This window comes from Gadus macrocephalus, chromosome 7, assembly GCF_031168955.1.
Source record: "Gadus macrocephalus chromosome 7, ASM3116895v1".
NCBI classification, from domain to species: Eukaryota; Metazoa; Chordata; class Actinopteri; order Gadiformes; family Gadidae; genus Gadus; species Gadus macrocephalus.
In genome coordinates, this window is record NC_082388.1 from 4170786 (window position 1) to 4198612 (window position 27827).

At 44.7% G+C, this 27827-nt stretch overlaps 1 protein-coding gene and 1 long non-coding RNA gene across 3 annotated transcripts; one reads left to right on the forward strand and one right to left on the reverse strand.

Annotated features, from left to right (window-relative positions):
• The first annotated feature begins 1969 nt into the window (after positions 1–1969).
• LOC132460656 (cyclic nucleotide-gated channel cone photoreceptor subunit alpha-like) lies at positions 1970–27617 on the forward strand. Of its 2 annotated transcripts, XM_060055473.1 has the most exons (10): positions 1971–2184; positions 3715–3823; positions 14242–14295; positions 14416–14598; positions 16032–16088; positions 16307–16375; positions 22302–22403; positions 24077–24183; positions 25056–25885; positions 26102–27617. In XM_060055473.1, exons 2-10 carry the CDS (start codon positions 3759–3761, stop codon positions 26624–26626), a joined length of 1992 nt encoding a protein of 663 aa, XP_059911456.1. In that variant the 5' UTR covers positions 1971–2184; positions 3715–3758; the 3' UTR covers positions 26627–27617. The 2 variants fall into 2 exon arrangements, with proteins under 2 accessions (XP_059911457.1, XP_059911456.1); XM_060055474.1 differs by lacking the exon at positions 22302–22403 and having other exon boundaries at positions 1970–2184.
• LOC132461102 (uncharacterized) lies at positions 8129–8881 on the reverse strand. Its single transcript, XR_009526527.1, has 2 exons — positions 8265–8881; positions 8129–8210 (listed from the first exon to the last, which is right to left on the reverse strand). It is a non-coding gene; the product is annotated as an uncharacterized LOC132461102 (long non-coding RNA).
• Positions 27618–27827: the final 210 nt, after the last annotated feature.

Here is a 27827-nt window from a genome sequence, read left to right on the forward strand (position 1 = left end):
TTGGTTGCCCAAACCCTTTTAATAAGACTGATTATCCCATTTATTCTACTTCTTGCTTGCCAACATAATAAAACAATTCAAATACTTTAATAATTATGCTTTTTCTTATTCGTATTGCATGCTTATTAAATATATACTCTGTTTGAGTTAATCTCCCTCAAAAATGTGTCCCCTTTAATTACGATCTATCAAACATGCTTTTGACACCTCAAAGGGCATTATCCCGCTTATACCATGGTCACTTGCCAAGGTTAAGAAATTAAGATCATTCTTTTATATTTTCATGCGTTTTACAATCCAAATATAACATTTTTCACATAAATAGGATGGACCGTAGCTCCGACTTGGCAACTAGAGGTATTCTAGTCCGCCGAGCTATGAGCCAGAGAGCCAACGTTATGGATTGTACATATTTATAATTCGGAATTCATCCCAGCCTTTATACCACAGATACTCTAGGGTCTATGGCATATAACTGCATTGTCTGATTACAGTTTAATTCATTTTTCACAATTTACCAGCTCTCGTTGTGTAGACTAGTCACCGCGCCATTCGTTTAAATGGGAATCGCAAAAGTCTATAATTGCATCATAAAGTGTACATATTATAATTCAAAATTCATCCCAACCTTTATACCACAGATACTCTAGGGTCTATAGCATATAACCGCAATGTCTGATTACAGTTTAATTCATCTTTCACAATTTACCAGCTCTCGTTGTGAAGACTAGTCACCGCGCTATTCGTTTCAATGAGAATCGCAACGGTCAATGCTTTCAACATAAAGTGTACATATTTATAATTCGAAATGCGTCCCAACCTTTATACCCCAGATACTTTAGGGTCTAGCATATTTAATGTAACAGTAAGTTTAATGTAACAGTAAGCTGACAAAATCGCTAATTAACACCGCAACTGCAAATTAACCACACGTAGATAACCATGGCAACCGGTCAAACAAATTTTATTTTTGCCATCTTCCTGCGCGGGCATCTGCCCTGTTGATAAACAAATAATCCCCCTATTGCTTGTCTGTCTCCAATAAAATGTATAATAATTATTGAATAACTATATTATTCAGATATTCTATTCAGAATATTATTTATCATACATGTGATACACTTTTCTATGCTTTGCTTGCATTGCTTGTTTGAAAGACACGCCACCCATCAAATAAGCCTATCTACATCCGATCAAATGATACATAATAGAATAAATCAAATAGATTTTATACTTTTATTTTATATAGATACTTTTATATCTTTCATGTATTCGGAGGAGAAAATAGTTCTGTTTTTCCGTTCGAAAAAATAATTAGTTCCCCTGTCAGGCCACAGAAGCTATTCATAGAAACCTTTTTAGCTGTTAGCTTGGCACAGCTAGCCTGCATTTTGCTTTCAGCTAGCCATCTGCGCTAGCTAACTTTAGCTCTCGCTCAACAGTGTGTTTAAACTCAGGGGCCCGTGAACGCAGGAGCATTAGTGGAGCTCAGGGGAAGAACACTCTGCCCGTAGCTGAGATTAGCTTAGTTTAACTGCTTTTTTTTTGGCTGCCTGCTGAAAGGATTTCCCTTGTGTTTTGCTGTCTCGTTTTAGCTAGCAAGTGGCTAAGAGGATTGAGCTCTTTTCCTTCAAACTTGGCCCTGGAAAATTCATCCATATTTGAAGACAACCGCAAAAATGTCATTAAAATACATACATGTTTTCTTGTCAACTTTTGTAGAAAAAAAAAAAGATAAATAGAAAAAATAGGCCTATGCATAATAAATATTTAAAAAAAATTATGTAGGCTATGAATTATATATTTTTGATGTATATTATATTATTTTACTAATCAATTATACAATTAAAGTAGCATACTGATCGATGAGTTGATCAAGTTGATCAATCAATTACTATTCTACAAGTTGATCACTCAATTACTATTCTACAGGCAGTCTCTCCCGTCCTTCCCGTGACGGCGCAAACATCGCGAGAAGAGAGAGCAGAGGGCGCATAAGACGCACGCAGATTGGGGAGCTGTCAGCTCTGGTTCAAACAGCGGGTCGCGAACGTTTCAGGCCGCGTGATGGGACGTCGTCTTAGCCTGGAAAACGTGATTCTTCCCCCGTTTTACTTTCCTGGGATTTTGTTTAGAATGAATTGAAGCAAAAAGATTAAAGATGGAATTAAATCAGAGTTGAAGGTGAGTGTTTTACCTCTCTCTCTCTCTCTCTCTCTCTCTCTCTCTCTCTCTCTCTCTCTCTCTCTCTCTCTCTCTCTCTCTCGCTCTCTCTCTCTCTCTCTCTCTCTCTCTCTCTCTCTCTCTCTCTCAAATCGATCTATCTATCTATCTATCTATCTATCTATCTATCTATCTATCTATCTATCTATCTATCTATCTATCTATCTATCTATCTATCTATCTATCTCTATATATACTATCTATCTATCTATCATCTATCTATATATCTATCGTTCTATCTTTGACCATTGTCTTAGTTTATCTTATTATTATTATTTAATATTGTGATCTATACTGCTGCTCATCTTTACTTATTTTTTTCATGTTTTTATTTTTACTTATCTTTATTTGCTTTATCTTCTATTGTTGCTGCTATATGTGGCTGTGGAGGATTCAAGCCTAATCATTTTACTCTTTTGTACTTAAGTACAATAAGATGTAATAAAATTAACGGTCTGTTTTATGTTACAGTGTTTCTTAAGTCTTGTTTGTGTGAAGACACATTAATATTCTCAATTACCACACTGAGGGAAGGTACAGTTAGCGAGTCTTTGTTTTTTCAGAGTGTGTTGTTGATCTCTTCACTGTGAGATCAACCAGTTCTGCTGCCGGTTTGAAACTCTAATTTTAGCCCAGTAATCTAAGAAAATGGGATTATCTTCTCAAAGAGTAGGTAGGTTAAGAGGACTCACTACTGTGTATCTCTACCTACCTTTCTATCTGTCTGTCTGTCTATCTCTATCTATCTATCTATCTATCTATCTATCTATCTATCTATCTATCTACCTATCTATCTATCTATCTATCTATCTATCTATCTATCTATCTATCTATCTATCTATCTATCTATCTATCTATCTATCTATCTATCTATCTATCTATCTATCTATCTATCTATCTATCCATATATCCATCCATCTTAATATATCTTTCATCTATTATATATCTATTATAGAGAGAGAGAGAGAGAGAGAGAGAGAGAGGGAGAGAGAGGGAGGGAGGGAGGGAGGGAGGAGAGAGGGAGGGAGAGAGGAGGGAGGGAGGGAGGGAGGAAGGGAGGGGGGAGGTGGGGAGGGAGGGGGAGGAAAGAGGGAGGGAGGGAGCAGAGAGAGAGAGAGGGGACCATTATTGTGTTGTTTTGTTTCAAAGTCTCTCTCTCTCTCTCTCTCTCTCTCTCTCTCTCTCTCTCTCTCTCTCTCTCTCTCTCTCTCTCTCTATATATACATCTCTCCAATCCTAACTACAGCTAAAGAGGTGATATTATGCCACCAGATGTTAGAGTGATCGGCCGTAACGAGCTGTTTGAAACTCTTGTGATTTAGTGACATGACAAGTGGCCTGTCCACCTAGTTGTGTCTCGTTTGCTACAGGAGGGGATTCCATTGTAACAGGGGGGGTGGGGGGGGGTGGTACTTAAGTCACTTCCAGTTGACCCAGGTCCTAACCCTTGCCCTCTGACCCCTGACCCCCTGACCTTTCACCTGTGCGCAGCAGAAAGGAGGAGGAGGAGCCAGGCGGAGGGAGGAGCTGTCGTCATGGCAACGGTCTGCACGGAGCGGTCCTCGTACCCAGGTCCGGAAGGGGGGGACCACAGCAGCAGGTGGGTTCCACTCAGCCTCCAGCCAATGGCTGACAGTCAGCTGCAAATATGACTTGACCCCAAACAAATTCTGACAAAAGGTTTCTCGGTGGATTACAGTAGTATCAGATGTACTTATAAACATACTAAAAGTTTACCAAAGTTTGATACCAAGAAAGGCCCCATTTTCAAAATAGCCGCCGTCAGGCCCCAAAAATTACAATTAGTCCTCTGTATTCCTCCTAGACCAGGAATACAGGTGCCTGATACATGTTTTGGCCATGTAATATTCTAATTTGCATATTTGCATGATAGATAAGTTATTAAACGTACAATTATATATTCAAACAATTGGTTACAAGCATATTCATGTGAAAAATAAGAACAATTTCCCTGAAGTAATTGCATATTTCTCCTTTCTCATGCATATTTCTCTCGTTTCGCCTTGTGGTGGTGGTTTCTGTGATTCATAACCATTCTTTTGATTCCAATAAAGAATATATTCATTAGAACTGTGTGGTACTGTAAAATTATTAAAAACAGGGCTGCCACGTGAAGGCTCAGTACCGCTTACCCCTTTCATTTCTTTGTGTTTTATTGTTTTTATATATATTTTTCTATGCATTTTGTTTTTTCGATTTTTTTTAATACTTTTCTTATTTATGCGTATCTTTTTATATTTTCTTCAGTTGTTACCTCTTATTATGGCTTATTTTTTATATTCTTTTGCACTGTGACCTTCACTAGATGGACCATTAGTTGTCACTCTCTTCCTCCCATAGAGGTTGATTATAGTGATTCTCACAATTCCCAACTTGACATGGTCCACAAGCAGGCATACATGGTAGTCCATGTGCCCTGCAACTGCAACTGCACCGTTGTGTTCGGCAGGCAGTTGTGCAATTACAGTGGATCATCTTCAGGAGGCGTTCTGGGGCAGCAGACTTATTGGTCATAACTGGCAGGAACTGGTTCTCCACCAGTTTCCATCCGCAATCGACTGTGTTCATGTCACCTTCCTTTCCAATCCCCACCATGATCTGGAAGTACATTCTTTGGCAGTGATATTTGGTTGAGGACTCAGTTGGAGGCAGACTTTCTGGGGTAACAAATGACTTGGCGGTAACGATTTTCCTGCTTAAAAGGTTGTAGCGCAAAGTGGCAAGTGAATCGGTACTCTTTCCACCAAACAAAACTGCCATTGCCTTGGTCCCATGGTCCTCTATCACATTCCTTGCGTGATGTGGGAGCAGAAACACATTTGCACAGGACTGGATGGTTGATTCCCCATTCAAAAGTTTTTGGAATGCTGTCTGTTTGCCAACACTAAAAATGCGTGTGAAGTTGTATCACATCCTGTGAAGGCGTGAACAAATGACAATTGGGAAAACAAGTCACTACCCAGGACTTCAGCTCACTGATGTTTTACACTTTAGTGGCTTTGGACTTGTCTGAACGAAAATAGAGGCCTCTATTGTTTGTCCCTGCATAGTAGAGGAGAAGAAGGATTAAATCTATCCTCTCCTATCATGGTTGTGGGCTGATGTTTTGAGGCCTTGACTGCAGCTTTGACAATGTCCACGTCTGCATCAACTGATGCATTGATAACAGTGCAGCCCTTCTTTTCCAGCTCCATGGTCATAAGATTGATCTTTCCTTTTTTGTTTGAAGATCTGGAAAGGAAATCATCCTTTCTTCCCACAAACTCAGTCTCTGCATTGAATTTAACGATGGGGCAGAGCTAGGCCTGCCCAGTACTGGTTGCTGCGGCGGATCACATGGAAACCCCTGGAAAACTTGTCATGTACATCAGGGTGTCTGGTTTCGAGTTGGCACATTTCTTGGAGGTAGAAATATGCAGATTTCAGGTAGTTGTAGTGCCCTGCGGCAGCAAATATTGGCAGACAGTCCAACATTGCGCGCAAGTGCATCTTCCAAGATCCTGTAAGATTTGCTTTGATCAGAGCTCAGGCTGTCTGCAGCATCTTCTGATAGTTTACCCACAGCCGGCTGGTTTTTAACCTTGTGCTAAGGCCTGACCTTTTCCTTGATTGGGTTCAGCATATCTGATGCTGCAGCACTCTCCAAAGTTGTTTATTTCGCTACCATATATGAGTACATCTCTCCAGCTTGGTTCACCAATGACTCAAACTGTGAGTCATCCTCCTGCAGCTCTGACACAACGAGGTGATTGAGATATCTGTCCACTAGCAAATGTCCACGAAAAGCTCTTTACACTGACTTTCCAGTCATCATGTGCTGGACGGCATTTGATCCATAGACAACTTCCATAATGTTCCTGAGTCCAGTACCTTCCATCAGTGTGCCTATTGCACCAAGTAGGTTCATAAAAGTATGAAAACCTCCAAGCATTAAGACTATGCTTTTCAGGGGACTACTCTTTGGTGCATCCAGGATGATCTCTGCTGCTTTCCAGTACAGTGCCTGATCTAACGTAATAATGGGTGGAGCATTGTGTTTGATAGCCAGGTCACAAACAAAATACAAGGTGGGCAAAATACACGTTTTGTCTCCAGAGTACAGGTCAATCATTGGAAGGAACACATTTGCATTTTGGCAACAGTTTCGCTTTAAGGCAAGGCAAGGCAACTTTATTTATATAGCACTTTTCATACACAAGGCAGACTCAAAGTGCTTCACATATAAACAGTGTCATACAATTAAATTAAATAATAGGTAAGTAAAAGGTTAAAGGTCCCATGACATGAAAATCTCAATTTATGAGGTTTTCTAACATAAATATGAGTTCCCCTAGGCTGCCTATGCTCCCCCAGTGGCTAAAACTTGCGTTTGGTGTAAAACGAGCACTAGCTGTTCTGCTCGCCTTTGAAAAAACGGAGGCTCAAGCGCGCTGATTTCGAAATCTGTGCTCATGACGTCATGAGGAATCTCAGCTCCTCCCCTTACTCTGCCTGGCCCGCCCAGAGACGTTGGCCCGCCAATGAGACTCGACCGTGCGAGCGCCACATGTGTGTGTGTGAATACACACACTGTAACGCAAGTGTTTCTTGTCGGTTCTTTGACGTGTCTTGTGTTTCCACAACGAGACTGTCGTGGGGGTTATCTGAGCCATGGTTGAGAAGGAATTGGGGGAAAGGAACTTTGGTTTGACTCGCTGAAGTACATGAACTGCGACATGCCGCCGGTTGCCGCGAGGCACCATCGCCCGGCAGCGGGCAGCCGGCAGCAGGCAGCGCGCGGTTCAGTCGACTTCAGGTTGATGTGAAAGTGGAAGAACCAGAGACGTCGCAGAACCCGACAAAGTCGTTTGTGATTCATAATATCGTCTGGAGGCGCACACAATATATGATATAGATATCTAGGCTATGTATTATATGATATTATTTAGATATAGAGCTCCAGGACTGTAACGCAAGTGTTGTACACTTCCTTGTTATTTGGATAACCGTTCTGCTGTTGGTGTGATGGCGCATCACTATGGCAAGCCATCCCCGCCAGAAAGCGGCATCATTTAGACGCGTATCACCTTCATTACGCCGTAAAATACGCCGTAAAATGCAGAAAAACGGCGTATTTTACGCCGTCATGCGCAAAAAAGCGCCGCTTTTTACGCCCGCAAATGAGCCTTTCAAGAGCGCGCGTAAAAAGCGCCGTTTTGAACATCAAAACGCGCGTAAAATACGGCGCTTTTGTGCACATCACAACGCCGTAAAATACGGCGTTTCTATAGTATGCTAATAACCTACGCCCTTCTTTTCTCTCAGCCAATGCATTTGAAGTGTTTGCGCCCAATCGCTGAACAAGACAAGCAGACCAAATCAGTTTAGCACAGATCTGCTTTGAGGAGTTCTCCTCTCATTTGTTGTTAGTTGTAGCGTCATATCGATATATATTAGTAAATCCAGTTCCTACAGTGTGGTCACCGTGGCCGTGGCCCAATCGATAGAGACGCTTGCTCTGTAGGCAAGAGGTTCTCGCATTCTACAATGGGCAGCTTTATTGTTTCCCATGGGAGCCGGCGAAACTAGATTTCTTCTTCGAAGGTTGTGCTCCACACAGAACCTCCTCACCATCATAACGGAGTACTTCGGGGCACCAGAATGCTTTAGAGCGGTACTGATCGCATCGTGTCTTTCCAGTGTCAAATAGTTCAGGAATAAAATCACCATAAGGTTCAAGTGCGGCCATAACTAAGGCTAAATATAATTAGACAGTCTATTGCTGGTTTAGGTGGTTGGCTCTTTTTTCTTCGCTGCGTTCTGCCTTCTGGTGTAGCCTATATAAATGTATCTATTTTTGTAGGCCCTATTTGTTTTTCTGTTTCGGGTTTTAAAAACCAACACACAAAATCAAATGCCGTTTATTTGTTTATTCCTTTTGCCCTTTTTCAGTTTCAAAACCAAATCTGAAAAACCAAAAAACAATCCTGTTATTAGTTTTTTCTGATTTTGTTATAAATCGGAATATTCAAAGAACGAACCATACACGGATTCTCCTACCTCATCACTTTACTGACACACACAATGTGTGGCAGTAAAGTGACAGGATCATTCCATAGACAAAAATCTTTCCATCTAACTAATTTAATTTAGGAGGATAGTCATTGTAAGTTAGTCATTGTAAGTTAACCAAGTATTCTCATTATAGCCTAGTTATATCCTAGTTTTGCATATTTATACAGTGCATCCTATTTTCATATTTCATGTGGCATCTGTATTTTTATGTAGGCTACAGCATCTGTATTTTAAATGTAGCTTATATCTTCTTTTTACATTTTACCTTTTGCTGAGGTGGGCGCTGTATTAGCCTACTGTATAGGCTGTCTGTATTTGTGTAAGAGTTATTTGTATTGTGTAACCTGCTGGATTATGAAAGTTAGTTTGGGGTAAATAAAGTGTCTGTCTGTCTGTCTGTCTGTCTGTCTGTCTGTCTGTCTGTCTGTCTGTCTGTCTGTCTGTCTGTCTGTCTGTCTGTCTGTCTGTCTGTCTGTCTGGGGGAAAATGCCGTGAAAAATGTACGCACGGTGCGTTCAGGATTAGGACTGATATTATGTCGGCATAGGCCTAATCAATCGGGTTTTAATATTTGAAGCATTCATATCAGTTTATTCTTTTCGGCTACTCTGCTGTTGGCCTTGATGGGGAGTTATTGTTTTTGCTTCCATGCACAAATAGTTGAATCCAACAACATTCCTGCGTCTCCAGAGCCCATTTAAGCACCGTGCCAGACTCAGTAGACTGTTACAAGCCTCTGAACGTTGTTAGAGCATGGCTCCCCAGTTCGTCTCTCTCTATGGCTCCCTCTCACTCCTTTCCACTGTGTATTTATATCGATTGAACAAGAGAGGATGTTACGATAACTCCGCGAAAATAAAGGCTCCATGGCTGTAATAATTTAAATATAATTAACTTATAAAGCGTGTAACAAGACACCTAGATGATCTGGCTGGCTGACTAAAAAGGCACTGAATTTGGAACTTATAACACAGGAGGTCTGGCTTGCGGACTAAAAAGCATTGCGATCATAAAAGCGTGACCATCTGACAAAAGCACAAATCTGACAATATATAGATTCGATCCGACAACCTCTTCCCTACATAGCAAGCGTCTCTATCGATTGGACCACGGTTATCACAACGTTGAAACTGCATTTACTAATATATATAGCCTATCTATATGAATATGACGCTACAACTAACGCCAAATGAGAGGAGATCTGTGTTGAACTGATTTGGTCTGCTTGTCTTGTTCAGCGATTGGGCGCAAACACTTCAAATGCCTTGGCTGAGAGAAAAGAAGGGCGGAGATTATTAGCATACTAGAGAAACGCCGTATTTTACGGCGTTGTGATGTGCACAAAAGCGCCGTATTTTACGCGCGGTTTGATGTTCAAAACGGCGCTTTTTACGCGCGCTCTTGAAAGGCTCAATTGCGGCGTAAAAAGCGGCGCTTTTTTGCGCATGACGGCGTAAAATACGGCGTTTTTCTAGATTTTACGGCGTAATGAAGGTGATACGCGTCTAAATGATGCCGTTTTCTGGCGGGGATGGCTTGCCATACATCACGTCGGACTCTCGTCTCTGGTATTTCTACAACGAGACTCGTATTGGGGGTTATCTCAGCCAAGGTTGAGAATGAATTGGGGGGAAGGAACTTTGGCTTTGACTCCCTCAAGACCATGAACCACGACAAGGAGGAGAAAGGGATCTTTGCCGGGCAGCGCTTATGCACCTCCGCCTCCGGCGGTGGTCCCTCAGCGGGGCTCAAGCGGGAGACATTCGCCGCCAACAATCCCTTTCTCCTCCATGTCGTGGTTCATGTTCTTGAGGGAGTCAAAGCCAAAGTTCCTTCCCCCCAATTCATTCTCAACCTTGGCTGAGATAACCCCCAATACGAGTCTCGTTGTAGAAATACCAGAGACGAGAGTCCGACGTGATGCGCCATCACACCAACAGCAGAACGGTTATCCAAATAACAAGGAAGTGTACAACACTTGCGTTACAGTCCTGGAGCTCTATATCTAAATAATATCATATAATACATAGATATCTATATCATATAACATATTGTGTGCGCCTCCAGACGATATTATGAATCACAAACGACTTTGTCGGGTTCTGCGACGTCTCTGGTTCTTCCACTTTCACATCAACCTGAAGTCGACTGAACCGCGCGCTGCCTGCTGCCGGCTGCCCGCTGCCGGGCGATGGTGCCTCGCGGCAACCGGCGGCATGTTGCAGTTCATGTAGGCCTACTTCAGCGAGTCAAACCAAAGTTCCTTCCCCCCCATTCCTTCTCAACCATGGCTCAGATAACCCCCACGACAGTCTCGTTGTGGAAATACAAGACAAGTCAAAGAACCAACAAGAAACACTTGCGTTACAGTGTGTGTATTCACATTGATGTGGACGTTGAAGAACCAGGAACGTCGGAGAACCCAACGCGGTCGTTTGAGATTCATAATATCGGCTCACACAGCTTTTGGCCGTGATAATATATATTATATGATATAGATATCTGTGTAGGCTATATGATAATATTTAGATATAGAGCTCCAGGACTCCCGTGTGTTCTAGAATATTTACAGAACACGGCTAAAGGGTGTGCGCCTCGCCATTGCGATACATCCACTGTAAACAGAGCGCATGGTGGCTGCAAGCTGCTCAGGGCCACACCCCCACCCTCCTCCTTGACACGCCCACCGAAACAGCGCATTTGGGGGAAGCTCAATGTGCGACTGGCTCGGAGTGGCTGTAACTCTGCACCACGGCTGAATTTAGGGAACGTCTTTGAATACTGTGTTAGTTGCCCACTAATACCTATATTAAAGAATACATAAAATAGCATGTCATGGGTGAAGACAGACCAAGACGACAACTAATCGTCGCCAGAAAATGGAGTCGGACGATTCAGTTAGCTCTGACTTGACAGATTCGGGAGCGGGACATTGGTTAATTTTTGAATATTTAGATAATCAGCTAAATGTAATTGGACCAGATTTGGCCCAGGTCTTGTTTATCATTTGGCGCAGATCCGCTAAACGGGTCTGGGCCGGTCTCTTTCTTTCCAACGGCGCGGCCCAATGCCGGAACAGGTTGGAATTACGGATCAGGAACAGATCTGGGCCAGAACTGGCCCCGTACAGCTACTAATGCCATGACGTGTGGTGCGGATCCGGCCCAGATCCGCGACTCATATTTTACATCTGGGGCTCATCTGGCCCTGGTCTGTGATCCATATCTGGGGCTCAACAGGCCCTGGTCTGTGATTCATATTTAGGCTATCAAGACAATTCAGGCCCAAATAAATACCCACACAATTTGTAATTTTCCAAATAATATGATTTATTTAGAAAGGCAAACAGTTATATGCTGCGTGAACGAAAATGAACAATATTAAAAATGAGAAAAAAACAAACAAAACAGAAGCACTACGAGCCCTCAGTTGCTGGGTGTGAGCGTGCACGGCGGCCACCCCCGTGGTCGAAGGCCAGATTGAACCATCTGATGGTGTGATGATTGATTTCTATGTCGGTGGCTTTTCCCCCCAAACGACTCTTCCTCACTGCTCCTGTAAGACGCACAAAAAGCACACAAAAAGAAAGAAACAAAGAGTAAATATTAGATATACAGATTTACAAGCGCGCATTCATGCCAGTGGTGCGCGGGTTCACTTATAAACAGCTGATTCGCCCGCTCCTCCTCGCGCCTATCAAAGGAAAACCCGAAGCAGCGGTTTATTTGGCACAGAGGAGACGATCGGCGACTGTTTTACCAAAGTTTAGTATGATATAGGCCTACTGTGATCAAAAACACCCGCCCAAAATTATTGTTAACTCAGAAAAGATAATGCTAGCCCTTATGAACTCAACGTTATTGATATTGAAGATCCCGCATCCTAAGTCAGCATAGATAGCGTTGGTAACCAAGCAAACGATGCGATTAATATGAAATGCGGCTATAGTTGAGATAGGCTACGGTATTAGACTGGGTACCCCCAGCCCGTTCTGCCGGCGATTTGAATTCGCGATTCCCGATCCGCTTTTACTGGAGGCAATCACCAAGCAGGCTTTTCACCCTGCGGCTAGAGCCGTCCACCGCAGTGTAGCCCTAGCACAGTGCATGTTCGTGAGTGCAGTTAATGCCGATTGATTTTGGTGAATAACAATCTAATCTCACTGATTCATCCATATGTTCCCATTAGTTGTGGACCTTTAAAATAACCTACGATTATCAGCTAACTGTAGCTTAGCTCATCAGCTTGTCTGACAGGTCTCCGGTTGTCAGAATGACAGTGAGTGTAAACCACGACCACCGGCAAGTTATTAAACTTGTATGTTTATGATTAACGGGCTCCAACATCAGATTTTGGTGAATAACAAGCAATTCTCACTGATTCATCCAAATGTTCCCATTAGTTGTGGATGTTTAAAATAACCTACGATTAACTGTAGCTCCCCGGCTTGTCTGACTGGTCTCCGGTTGTCAAAAATGACAGTGAGTATAAACTACCGGTAAGTTAGTAAACTTGTATGTTTAATATGATTAGAAGGCTCCAACATCATTCAACTTAAAAAAAATATTTTAATTTTAGAATGCAATTACCAATCGCAAAGACGGTTCAAGTAGTGTAGTCGGCAGTCGAGTATGCTACTCTGCGAAGTAGGCCTACTGTAGAGTTGCTGGGAAAAAAACGTTGTCACGTGACTCGCATCCGGTCTGCGGAGCTGCGCCGTATCAGGCGCGCACCTGCAGGACAGACTAAATTCAATTCTGGCGCGTCCGGTCTGCGCATCTGCCCCGGATCAGGCCCGCACCCGCAGGACGGACTCAATTCAATTCTGGCGCGTCCGGTCTGCGCATCTGCCCCGGATCAGGCCCGCACCCGCAGGACGGACTAAATTCAGTTGTGCGCGTCCGGTCTGCGCAACTGCCCCGCGCAGCTGCCCCGGATCAGGTCCGCACCGGCCTTACGGACCGTCAAAGATCAGAGCTACAGAGAGGTCTGGCGCAAAGTTGGAGCAGATCTGCAAAATGAGTGTGACTGCTAGGCGAATCTGCTGATTCGAGGACGGATCTGGCACAGATCTAATTGCTGTCTGGGGCAGCACTGATAAGAAATATCACAAATATCACATCACATACCAGAAATACTGTGTGTGAGCTTAGATCCCCTCAGATCAGTCTGTAATCTATTTGTTTTTAGCTTGCTAGCATCTAGCTGCCATCACATTGCACGTAATTGACTAGGGTTTAGTTAGCATGGTTGCTAGCGAAGTTATTGCTCCATTTTTTCTACTCATATGACTCATGTCACAAACCTCTCCAGACTCTCCGACTGATATTAGGCCCGATGTGTCCTCGCCTTTACATGACAGGCTAAATCGATCTCTGGTTCACCCCAAACAAAGATAAAGCCTTACAGTAATCACAAAAAAAATCATGTTTTCCATAAGTATGTAATCATGTCAGTGCAATTTATACAATTCCAATGGATTCATAGACCCAGAAAACATGGGGTTAGACACCAAGATTACTTGGCTATGTCAAATAATGAAGGAGTTAGGGTATTTTAAGGGCTTCCTGCCCATCTTGGACGCCATCTTGAAAATTACACCTTTCCAGTGGTCAAACTTTGGTAAACTTTTAGCATGTTATTGAGGACACCTAATACTACAAAAAACAGCTGAGAAACACTTTGTTAGAATTACTTGGGGGTTAGGTGTTTTTTTTCATATCTGCCGCTGTATACTAATTAAGGGCGACATTTACAAAAACAACTAATATTTTTTCGCTCTGGAGGTCCAAAAAATATTTTCAACCCTTGACGCTTTTATGCAATGGTAAGTGGACTGCATTTATACCGCGCTTTACCACCTAGTGGCCACTCAAAGCGCTTTACAATATGGCTCAACATTCACCCATTCATCGAAAATGTTGCTCCTCCTCCACCCTCCAGGTCAAGAGAAGATGGAGGTCAACCCGCCTTCCCAAAAACCAGGTCGGCATCCAGGTAAGGATCGCATTTTGGGTGACTGCCCGGCTAATAGCATTAGCTGAGCTCTCGTTAGCCTTCAGCCTATTCATTGCTTCAAAATCCATCACATTGACCCATCATCTCCATTACACTGAGGCTCCTCTCCTCCAGAATCTTCCGGCTGGTGCACTACGCGCTGAGTTGGGGGCCCGGGCCCCGGGACGGCAGTGTGGCCCCCGCCGACTGCACCGCGGGGGGCCACTCGGCGTTTCGGACCGCCTGGAGGGCCGAGAGCACCGCGTCGCCCAGGAACGCCAACCGGAAAGCCGACCGGAGGGAGTGAGTATTGGGGGGGAGGGAGGGGGGTTCTGAGGGCCCATATGGGCGTGGCTGGACGAGGGCCACTGGTTTATGGGAGAACGGGAAAAGTGTCTTGGATTACCATTGGGAATGTGGGCAGGATGTGGCTCAGTGTTGTGTGGTTGAGTTTGGGAATTGGTGCACAAAACTAAAACGCCAAAGGTCGTCCGTAGAAGGTTCACAGACTCTTCAAATTCATTGTTTCAATTCATCAAATTCATTTCTTTGCTTCAATTCATTGAATTCATTGCTTTCATTTATCAGATCAATCTCTACAATACATCAAATTTCGTAATTCATCAAATTATTTTTGTTAATTCATCAAATTTATCGCATCAATTCATCAAATTCATCGCTTCAATTCGTCAAATTCAAATCCAACCTCAGTGACCTTATTTTCCAAAAAGCTCTTCTAACAGTAGCTGCGTTTCCATCCCCCTGATTTTATCTAATCAGTAAACGGTGATGGAAACACCAACATTTGCATAAAAATCCTCTAATTCGCTAAAAGGTTTATTCACCGGACTGACAACGTCCTTCCGATTTCCGCATAACGACCGGCCATAGCAACCTTGCCGACATCAACTTGTAGCGTCAATATATATATATTTGTAAGCGTTTGTATACATAGACATCTATGTATACAAACGCCTATGTTTGCATATCCTTTAAATATACCGTGTCCATTAATCCCTGATATATGGACCCCTAAGTAATTCCAGTCAAATAGTCTGTTCAGCCCTCAAAACAAGAGCTGCTACATTGTGGAAAATGCATTAAACTGTAATCATAAAACGCGGTTATATGCTATAGAACCTGGAGAATCTATGGCATAAAGGCTGCAGCAAATTTCGAATTATAAATATGTACATATGTCCATGGAACTGATGGCCAATGTGAATAATAGATACGTGTGGGCCGCTGAAGAGGTAAAACTTTTCCTTGCTCTCATCGAAGAAATAAACATTACAGCTATTTTAGATGGAAAACAACACAATTCCACTATATATCAGGACCTAAGAGAGGATGTTATCAAAAGGATACGACAAGCCCTGGAATGTGTGTAGTTTTCCGCTCCGTGATGGAAACGCACCTAATTCAAATTTCTTTTTTGCGAACTTTCTAAAGATTCGCTTCGCCTTTTAGATGGAAACGTGACTAGAGAGACAACACGGTTCAAAACATAGGCCTAATTAATTCATAGAAGACTTCCTAACCTGTTCATAAAATCACAAGGAGACTCTTTGAATCCCAATATGGCTGCTCTAGGACTGAGCTGTTTAAACCCATGACCTGAGGTGTCTCTCTTTAAACCCATGAACTAAGGTGTCCCTCCATTGTGTTCCTGTTTGAACCCGTGACATAAGGTGTCTCTCTTTAAACCCATGACCTCTCTCCATTGTGTTCTCTAGGGCCGCTCAGTGGCCCCTGGCAGCGATGAACCTGAACAACTGCAACAACAAGGATGAGTAAGTACGCACACTACAAAAAATTATCTTTCATTCATATTTGCACAACATTTTTGCACTTCAGTCAACCGTAAAAAAGCGAAAAAGCCACCCTGCAGTTCCTGCGACGGCACTTTGTGTACAAACTGTGGACAATGGCGCACAATGGCGCCCTCCTGTGGTGGCGTTCGGTAGTTTCTCTTCCACGTCCATGACTTCTTGTGCTCTGGCGTTCGCAGGAAAAAAGACGAGAAAAAAGAAGAGAAGAAGGATGAGAAGAAGGATGAGAAGAAGAAGGAGGAGCCTCCGTAAGTGTTCATCTGAATATTTTAAGATTTGTCTAACAGTTTGATTAACCAATATGTTCCTCGGCTCCCATCAATTAAATTAAATTAAATTAAACTTTATTTATACAGACCTTAATCACAGCTCAAGTCTCAAAAGACTTCACAGGCCGTATGTTTATGACCTAGCCTGGTCCTACCAGACTCTTGTACTTCATTTCATTTCTACAGAGAGTCTGGACCTACTCAATTGACAAACGTTAAATGGGTAGTTCGGAATTTTGGCCTGATTTCCAAGTTAGCCTTGGTGTTCTTTATCATTGGAGACAGTTTTCAACACATTTCATTCAGTCCTTCTAGTTGCAGAGTTTGCTCGTGCTAGGCTAGTACACGGCAACGGGCAATACTAGCCTGCTAATAAAACTGATAGCATGAGTGAGGTATCTCACATATGGGTACGCCTCCTCGTGTATCCCTCAGAAGCACTTCACTACGCCAGCCATGATTGGCTGGCCACGTCAGCCCCCTATATAATTATCTGACCGTGCGTATGGCGTCATTCAAGGCAGCAACCTCTTCTCGCTCACTGCAAGAAGGTCAATCCGGTGAGATACCTCACTCATGCTATCAGAGAACCGGGGTTACGGTCGTAACCTTAAGTTCTCTTTCAAGCAATCGTGAGGTATCTCACATATGGGATATGTTTACTCCCGTATTGCCGGACAGGCCAACCTCAACGATACGTGACCATTCCAATCATGACAGAGCGTCCTGCGCTCCCTATGAGTTCACACACTCAAAACAGCAAGAGCCAAGTGAGGCGCAGTAACGTCAAGTCTGTAAAACCTCATGAACGTAGTGGGTGAAGCCCAAGAAGCGGATTCGCACACCTCCTGCAACGAAACCCCTTTAAACAAGGCCCACGATGTGGCAATGCCCCTTGTTGAATGAGCATGCAAATCAACAGGCGCCTCCAGCCCTTTTGCTGAATAAGCCAAAGCTATAGCCTCAACATCCCAGTGTGATAAACGCTGCTTCGTGATAGGGTTACCCTTGTGAGGACCAGACAATGAGACGAACAATTGATCCGCTTTCCTAAACGATAGAGTCCTTGACACATAAGCTCTCAGAGTGCGCACAGGGCACAATGTATGTAGCCGCCATTGTTCCGCAGACGTGAACGGCGGAGGGTAGAAAGCATTAAACTCCATGGAAAGGCACGAGTAGGACGTGTCCATGACCATAGGAGTCCCCAGAGCCAAACTGCATGCATGACGAATGCACCGATAAAGCGTGCAGATCACCAACTCGTTTTGCTGAGACTAACGCCATGAGCAACGCCGTCTGAAGGGAAAGCGCTTTCGCGTTCACTTCTGACAGTGGTTCAAAAGGAGGCCCCGATAAAGCCCCCAACACCAGTGGCAAATTCCATCCAGATGATAGAGGTTTTGACACAGGGCGCAAACGACGCGCTCCCCGCAGGAAACGACAGACCAAGAGATGCTGTCCCACTGTCTTACCGTTAATACCCACGTGACACGCTGATATGGCAGCGAGATACACTTTCAACGTAGAAAAAGCTCTCCCTTTGTCAAGGAGAGACTGTAGAAATATCAACACAGTATCAACAGAACACTGGAAGGGGACTTCATCAGTAGAAGTACACCTATCCTCAAAGACACGCCACTTCATACACGCCTCATACAAAGTACGCGTCGAAGGTGCCCTCGCGCTTTGGATCATGGTCATTCTAACATTCTGTGGCAGGCAGATGTTGGGTAAATCTAACGTCACATTCTGTGACGTTAGATTTACCCTTTCACGGGCCAAGCCCAGACGTTCTGGGTGAGGATGAAAAATGTCCCCCCGAGCCTGGGATTCCTGCGCAACGGGAGTCGCAGCGGCTGAGAATAAAGCATTTGCGTTATCTCCGCCAACCACTGTTTCTGAGGCCAATTCGGCGCTACCAGAATAGCAATTAGACTATTGTTCCTCACTCTGTCTAATGTGGGGGTTATCAGAACCAACGGGGGAAATGCGTAAAGGAGCGTGCATGGCCACGTGTGCGCCAATGCGTCCACCCCGAGCGGAGCCTGTGGATCGTTCAGAGAGAATAACAGGGGACATTGTGTGTTCTCTCTGGAGGCAAACAAGTCTACTGACGGGCACCCGTGGTGGTTCTGAGTGGTTTCATAACCTCCTGGTGAGGTCTCCACTCTCCATAACGAGGGTGACCTTGTGAGAGTAAATCTGCACCGTGGTTCATCACTCCAGGCACATGCATTGCCCTGAGTGAGAGTAGATTGGCGCTGCTCCAGAGGATCAGTTTGTGTGCCAGCCTGTGTAGTTGAGGGGAGCGCAAAGTTCCCTGCTTGTTGATGTAGGCCAGTACCGTTGTATTGTCTGTCCTTACCAGAACATGAGTGTCTGTTACATACGGCAGAAAATGTCCCAGCGCTAGGAACACTGCGATAAGTTCGAGAACATTGATGTACAGTTCCGATCTCCATTGGCCGTTCACCAATTGCCCTTCGTTGGTGGTAACCCCACCTCCCTAGAGACGCATCGGTGGCAACCACTTTCCTCGCACATATTGTGCCAAGTTGCATGCCCTGTGTAAGGAAATACGGATGTTTCCACTGGCGAAAAACCAGCGCGCAGTCTACTGGGACAAATATGCGGCAGTGTGCATGAATTCGTGGGCCCTCCAGACCGAGTCTCGACACCCAACGTTGAAAACCCTTCATATACAGCCTGCCAAGGGGAACCGCCAGCAGGGCTGACACCATCAGACCCAATAGTCTGTGGCAATCTCTCAATGTGACATAATTTCCCCTGCTAAACAAAGTGAGACATGCATGCATCGCTTTCACTCAGTCTGTGGTTAGTCGAGCCCAGAGACAGCCTGATGAAAGTTATTGACTGAGAAGGTAAGGTCAGTACACTTTTCTTCAAGTTCAACCTGAACCCCAGCGATGACAAGTGTGCCATCATGTGTTCTGTATGTGCAACTGCATCCTTTGCTGAACTCGTAGCCAGGAGAAAGTCGTCTATAAAGGTTGCCAGACGAATCCCCTTCGTACTGAGTGGACCTAACGCGGCTTGTGTGCATTTCACAAAGACTCGCAGGCTTTATGACAGGTCGAAAGGAAGAACTGAAAACTCGTAAATCACCCCTTGAGAGGCAAATCTGAGATACTTTCTGTGCGGGGGGTAGATTCGGATATGGTAATATATGTCAGCCATGTCCAGGGTGGTGAACCAATCGCCTGGAAGTACGAACCTCAGCAGTGCTGAATTTGTCAACATCCGAAATCTGTATCGTCTGAGATGCGTATTCAACGCAAATATAGGTCTCATGCCCCCTCCCTATTTCTTTATTATGAAATATCGAGTAGAACCCGCTAATTGCTTGAGCTGGTGGAACCACTTGAATCGCACATTTCTCCAGTAGAGACTTTATCTCTGCTGAAAGAAAGTGAGCCGCTTCCCCCACTGCCTGCGAGTGCATTATTCTCGAGAAACTTGGAGGGGAACGCATAAACTGGATTCTGTACCCTTTTTCTATGGTCTTCAGAATCCACTCTGATTTTACAATTGGCCACCAGCGCTGCATTCGCTGTGCGAGTGAGCCCACTGCCGGCGTCAGTGCCACAGGCGGAGCAACGCTGGCCCCTTTGTGGCAGGAAGCGTTGCTTCCCCCTGTTTATAGCCTGCTCTGACAAAGAGCTTACAGGGCTTATTATTTGTCTTTTTTTTCCAAAGCAGTGCCGTCGGCCTGGATGCACTAGGAGGTACGATTTTATTGCTGTAAACATGTTGGTGCTTTTGACAGTGGAGGGGTTTCGTAACTGTAAACCGTCCTGAGTCGCAACGGCAGACTCTTCGGACATACCCCTTTGCTGTGGTAGAGGAGCGTGCGTCTGGCAGAAACGCTTTCCCTCTCCTGGCAGCAAGCTAGGTGGACTGCTTAGGCCTCTTGCCCGGGCGTGGGCGAAGTGGCGCTGGCTTGCCTCCCTGCTGATCCACTGGTGCAACTGATTTGTTGACCCACGCAGCCCCAGCCTCAGTCTTAGGTTGAGCTGGAGGTCTGGGATGCGAGCCGGGACGTCTCGGAATCCTGTAGTTCGGCGGAGGCCGCACTACCACCTGTGCAAAGAATGGCCGGGAAGTCGGAGCGGGGGGAGGCTGCGTCTTCCTGGGCATGCAGGTCTGCAGCACCTCACCCTCCCGTTCCTTTTCCTCACAGCGGCGTTGCATGGTGGTCATAGCGGGGCCGAACAAGCCCTTTGGATCCACCGCGACGTTCAGGAGCTGCACTTTCTCGCAGTGAGAGAGGCTGGATGAATTGAGCCAATGTGCTCTCTTCTGCGCCACCATGGTGCCCATAGCCCTTCCCGAAGCCTGCACGGCGCATCGGTGAAGACGGAGGCATAGGTCGGTCACGACACACATCTCGTCCCAGAGTTTGCGGTCCATGTCTCCCGATCCTGACATCTCTTCCTGTAGCTCAGCCTGATACGCCATCAACATGGACGATGCATTGAGAGCTCACACACCAAGAGCCACAGACTTGTATGCTTTGTTGGTCATAGAAGACTGGAAACCGTCCGTCTTCGACGGGAAGCTCGGTGCGGACGATGTGGATAGGGCTTTCTGACCCGGATGGAGATGGCTCGTGCCATCTTCACCTTTCATTTACCTTCGAGCATTTCCTATTATAGGCTACTGTGTAAAATGCTGTTTTGAATTAACGTTTGTATCAAAAAAGAAGAATCGAGTGACGCTCTTATTCCCGCTTATCGATTGGTCTTCCTTCGGTCCCCAGATGTTAACACTGAATTTTCCGACAGTGAAATTTGTAGCTGAATTTGGCATGTTGAATTTGGGGACGTTGAAAATATTTACGTTAAATTTTTTAACGTTAAATACTTGATTTTTAATTTTTACCATTGAAAAATAAAGCTGAATAGGATTTATTGAACATTTTAAGAGTTCAATTCATAGGCAAAAAAAATCCAGATTCGTTATTTCAATGCATAAATATTCAGTGCTTAGAATTCAATGCCTTTTTATTTTCAAAATCCGATGGCACAGATTTACTTCCATATCGTAGAAGGACTGAATGAAATGTGTTGAAAATGATAAAGAACACCAAGGCTAACTTGGGAATCAGGCCCTATGTCCACAATTCCGAACTACCCCTTTAACTCACTTGAAGGCGGGTGTCTGTTGACGTTAAAACTATTGGATCTGCACAGTGCCACACTGGATCTGCCATAACCAATCGCTAACGTTTGGCCGGGAATCACGTTGCGCGCAGGCTGTAAACAAACCAAACAATGTGCGTGAAGATCAATAGATCCATGGTAAAGATGTCCGTCAACGAGAGCTGACTTTAACGTCATTGTTCTCAGCCACTCTCTCTGTTCGCTGATTGGATGCAGAAAATTTAGACGGAGAAAACCCACTAAATACCGCAGACCCAGACCTAGTGCTGAAGGGAAATTAAAATTGAGCGTAAGTACTAGGCGGGCAGAGCCAGGCTATTTATGACCCCCCCCACACACACACACACACACACACACCTGATCCTAGCACCCACACACACACACACACACACACACACACACACACACACACACACACACACACACACACACACACACACACACAGACATCAGAGACTCACACAGAGATCAGAGACTCACACAGAGACTTGAAACACAGACACACACACAACGCATACACACAGACACGCATCACACAGACGCACACACACAAACACACAGACAGACACACACACACACACACACACATAATAGACACCCACACAGACAGACACACACACAGACTCACACACACAAATCACACACAAACAATTATAATCGAAAGTTGTATGCTTTTATTTTGAAAAAAACAAACAAAAGCCTTCTTCCTGCTCCTCCAGGAAAGAGGTGTGGGTGATGGACCCCCAGACGGACACATACTACAACTGGCTGGTGACCATGTCCTTCCCTGTGTTCTACAACCTCATGATGCTGGTCGCCAGGTCTCCAACACTGCCATACGTACCTCCGGTCTTAGGACTATATACAAGTGTTCTCAACCGATCAAACGGTTGAGAAAAAATAAAAATGGCCGACATCTTTGTCTGATCGACGGTTGAGAACACCAAAAATGGCAGACAAAAGGGCAAGGACAACAAGGATGTAGGCCATTTTTTATGTTCTCAACTGTCGATCAGACAAAGATGTCGTCCAATTTTGATGTTCCCAGCTGTCGATCAGTAAAAGTGTCGGCCATATTTGAAGTCCTCATCAGTCCAAGATGTCAGCCATTTTTCATGTTCTCAACTGTAGATCGGTCAAAGATGTCGGCCATTTTTGATGTTCTCAACCAACGATCAGTCAAAGATGTCAACCATATTTGATGTCCTTAACTGTTGATCAGTCAAAGATGTCTGCCATTTTCGATGTACTCAACTGTCGATCAGTCAAAGATTTCTGCCTTTTTTGGTATTCTCAACTGTCGATCAGTCAAAGATGTCGGCCATATTTGATGTCCTCAACTGTTGATCAGTCAAAGATGTCAGCCATTTTTCTTGTTCTCATCCGTCGATCAGTCAAAGATGTCAGACTTTTTTTTTGCGACCTAATTTTTTTAATTAAAAAAATACAGATTAACAGACAAAAGTGCGACATATTTTGTTAAGCAACAATATACAGAAAAACAGACTATATATACATATACACTATATCTAGTACACATACTTGCAAATAGATACAGAGAAGTGTATTGATAAAAAAGAAAAGACAAGAAAGAATAGGAAAAAAAATAACAATAAAATAAAAATTTGAATAAAGACAGCTAGGAAAATTAGCCAAGGCTTACAAGCCCCAGCCAGTGTAAACAACAAAATAATACATCCCTAATATGTACACACACACACAGACAGACAGACAGACAGACAGGCAGGCAGGCAGGCAGGCAGGCAGGCAGGCAGGCAGGCAGACAGACAGACAGACAGACAGACAGACAGACAGACAGACAGACAGACAGACAGACAGACAGACAGACAGACAGACAGACAGACAGACAGACAGACAGACAGACAGACAGACAGACGACATTCTGTGGGTTTACTTAAGCAAGATTACGGGAAAGGGGTCCGGCTCCAACTTCCTGCTGATCGGCATCGACAGCCCAGAGTGGTGCTTCAACCGCCAGAGAATTAGCAGCAGAGTGCCAATTGTTTAAATTGGTCGCAGTAGCCCTATTAATGTCGGACATTTTTGATGTTCTCAACTGTCGATCAGTCAAAGATGTCGGACATATTTGATGTCCAAAACTGTTGATCAGTCGAAGATGTCAGTCATTCTTCATGTTCTGAACTGTCGATCGGTTAAAGATGTCTGCCATTTTTTATGTTCTCAACTGTCGATTAGTCAAAGATGTCGGCCATTTTTTATGTTCTCAACCGTCGATCAGTCAAAGATGTTGGCCATTTTTTATGTTCTCAACTGTTGATCAGTCAAAGATGTCGGCCATTTTTTATGTTCTCATCTGTCGATTAGTCAAAGAGGTCGGCCATTTTTTATGTTCTCAACTCTCGATCAATAAAAGATGTTGGCAATTTTTTATGTTCGCAACTGTGGATCAGTCAAAGATGTCGGCCATTTTTGATGTTCTTACAAGCATTACTTCTGCTCCGCGTTCCCCTAGGTCTTGTTTTAACGAACTACAGATCAAGAACGTGACGATGTGGCTGGTGTTTGACTACAGCTCGGACCTCCTCTACTGGGTCGACACCTTCGTGAGGTCCAGGACAGGTGAGCTTCTAAACACCTGCAGTTTAAACTCCCTTAAAAACTCCTTTAAAAACTCCCCTCTGACGCACTTATAATAATAATAATAATTGATCAGTTTTTTATAGCGCTTTTCCAAGTACTCAAAGACGCTTTACAAATAAGAAAGTAATACATACAGACAGTACAGACAATGAAACAAAAGGGAAAATAAATAAATAAATAAACAACACTACAACAATAGGCAACACATAAAGAGAAAGGGAGAGAGTCGAAGATGGCGGAGGATGATTTGTCAAATGTTGTAGGTGGTCCTGAAGAGATAGGTTTTAAGTTGACTTTTGAATGAACAGAGTGTATCAAAGTTTCGGATGGCCAGAAGGAGGGAGTTCCAGATGGTAGGGGTGGCGATGGCGAAGGTTCTGTCCCCCAGGGTGCGATACTTGGTCTTGGTGATGGAGGTGAGAAGGTTGGAATCAGCGGAGCGTAGGCAGCGAGTAGGGGAGTGCCGATGGAGTTGACTCTTGACACTGAATGTATGCACTTATTGTATATTTGTGGGTCCTGGCACTTGAAAATAGTACATGGCAATGTGAAGCCCCTTAAGCCTAGCCCCTTTAGCCTAGCCATCTAACCCCTTTAGTCTTGCCATCTTATTTAATTTTACGTCGCTTTGGGTTAAAGCATCTGCTAAACACCCTTAATGTTAAACATTAAAAGCCTTCCATCTGTTTAAAAAAAAATTGTTCTAAGAGGCTTGCCTTATGAAAAAATATAGTTTTAAAAGGCTTGTGTCTGCTTTAAAAAATGTGGTTTTAAAAGGCTTGGTTCAGCTTTTAAACACGATTTAAAGTATTAAAAACTTTCCAATCTTTTTTTTAAATATTTTTTCCCAGGATTCCTGGAGCAGGGGCTGCTGGTGCGCGATTCCAAGATTCTGAAGGACAACTACATGAAGACGCGTCAGTTCAAACTGGACGTCATCTCCATGCTGCCCACCGACTTCATCTTCCTGCTGATCGGCATCGACAACCCAGAGTGGCGCTTCAACCGCCTGCTCAAGCTCGGGCGGCTCTTCGAGTTCTTCGACCGCACCGAGACGCGCACCAACTTCCCCAACATCTTCCGCATCGGGAACCTCGTCCTCTACATCATCATCATCATCCACTGGAACGCCTGTCTCTACTTCGCCATCTCCAAGACGCTGGGCTTTGGCTCGGACACCTGGGTGTACCCAGACATCAAACACCCGGAGTTCGGCCAGCTGTCGCGTCAGTACGTCTACTGCCTCTACTGGTCGACGCTCACCCTGACCACCATTGGCGAGACGCCGCCGCCTGTGCAGGACATCGAGTACCTCTTCGTGGTGGTGGACTTCCTCACGGGTGTGCTGATCTTCGCCACCATCGTGGGGAACGTGGGCGCCATGATCTCCAACATGAACGCGGCACGCGCAGACTTCCAGGCCAAGATCGACTCCATCAAACAGTACATGGAGTTCCGCAAGGTGACCAAGGACCTGGAGATCCGCGTGGTCAAGTGGTTTGACTACCTGTGGACCGAGGAGAAGACGTGCGACGAGAAGCTGGTGCTCAAAAACCTTCCAGACAAGCTGAAGGCGGAGATCGCTATTAATGTGCACCTGGAGACCCTGCGGAAGGTGCGCATCTTCCAAGACTGCGAGGCCGGGCTGCTGGTGGAGCTGGTGCTGAAACTGCAGCCACAGGTATGGGAGAATTTACTTACATTTAATGAATATATGTCATTATTATCTTGTCTATACGATATATCAAAGTCATAGTCAAAGTCAGCTTAATTGTCCATTACAACAAATTTACAAGACAAATAGAAAAATTGCGTTTGTCTTTGTCTTTATCTTTGATGCTTCAGGCTTCTCAAACTCTTTTGTTGAAGTGTTAAACACAGTTTATCCGCCGCACAGGTGTTCAGCCCCGGCGACTACGTCTGCAAGAAGGGCGACATCGGCCGCGAGATGTACATCATTAAGGCGGGAAAGCTGGCGGTCGTCGCGGACGATGGGGTCACGCAGTTTGTTGTCCTGGGCGACGGCGCCTACTTCGGGGAGATCAGCATCCTGGGGATCAAGGGGAGCAAGGCGGGAAACCGGCGGACGGCCAACATCCGCAGCGTGGGGTACTCAGACCTCTTCGCACTGTCGAAGGACGATCTCATGGAGGCGCTGACGGAGTACCCCGACGCCAAGGGGATCCTGGAGGAGAAGGGGCGGGCCATCCTGATGAAGGACAACCTGATCGACGAGTCGCTGTTGGCGGTGCCGGACGCCAAGGAGCTGGAGGGGAAGGTGAGCCGCTTCGAGGCCAACCTGGAGATCATGAACGTTAAGTTCCGGAAGATGGCGGCGCACCACGAGTCATACGAGCGCAAGCTGAAGCAGCGGCTGGCCAACATGGAGAACCAGGTCAGGACCCTGAGGCCTAACGAATAGGAGGAGGAGGAGGAGGAGCAGGAGGACAACATGGAGAACCAGGTCAGGACCCTGAGGCCGAATGAATAGAGGGAGCAGGAGGAAGAGGAGTAGGACACAAGGCCCAATGAGTAGGAGGAGGAGGGGTAGGAGGCCAACATGGAGAACCAGGTCAAAGCTGAGGCCCAACAAATAGGTAGAGGAGCAGGAGTAGAAGGAGGAGTATGACACGAGGCCCGATGAGTAGGAGGAGGAGGGAGCAAGAGGATGAAGACAACATGGAGACACTAGGTCAGCACGCTGAGGCCGAACAAGTAGGAGGAGGAAGAGGAGGACGACGCCGATGACAAGGGTCGTCTGGAGGTTCAGATGTGCCGGGAACCGGGGACTGGGTCGGATTTGACCGCCTCTGTTAGACAGGGACCCCAGTAGAAACATGTGTTCATGGCGAGTGCTAGCTAAAATACTAGCTAACACACAGCTAACAGCAGCTAACAAGCTAGCTACAACCCAATGATTTAGATGTTATCCCTCTTGTATCCTTGATAGGATGCCCTGCAATGGTAACAGGACACATGGGTGTGGTGTTGCAAGAACCGAGGAGTTACATGTTTTTTGTTGTTCTTTTCACACTAGCTTAAACCCCAGCTAACATAGTAGCTAACACAATAGCTAACTATGAACAATGTAGAAGTTCAGGGGTTCGACTTCGGGAAAGGCCAAGCCATGGATCTTTTCTTCACTGTTTTCTCATTTATTAATCCATGTGAATAATACTCTGTACTATACATTATTAGTTGCAGCAAGATGCATCTTATCTGAATCCTTCCTGTATGCGCTTGCTAATCACATTCATATAAAGATGCGACTTGGATGACAAAACACTACCTGTGTAAGAAACCCAATTGTTTTGTTTGTGATTACGATGCAGAAAACACACCGAGAAACTTCAATTTCCAAGTCCATAAATTTTTAAAGTTTTTAAAAATAAATGTTCCAAACCAATGTTTAACATTATGGCCTGGTTATTGTTTCCTGTGGTAAGATACATTTATCCAATAAAAATTGAGTTCTTCAATAAGTCAGTAAAATATCGCTAAACTGTTAAAGTTCTGTAAAAACTGTACAAAATAAATAAATACTAATATCACTACTTGATACAAATGTTAGCCAGATTATCAGGTGTTGACTCCTCCCTATTGGTTAAATCGTACAGAATAAT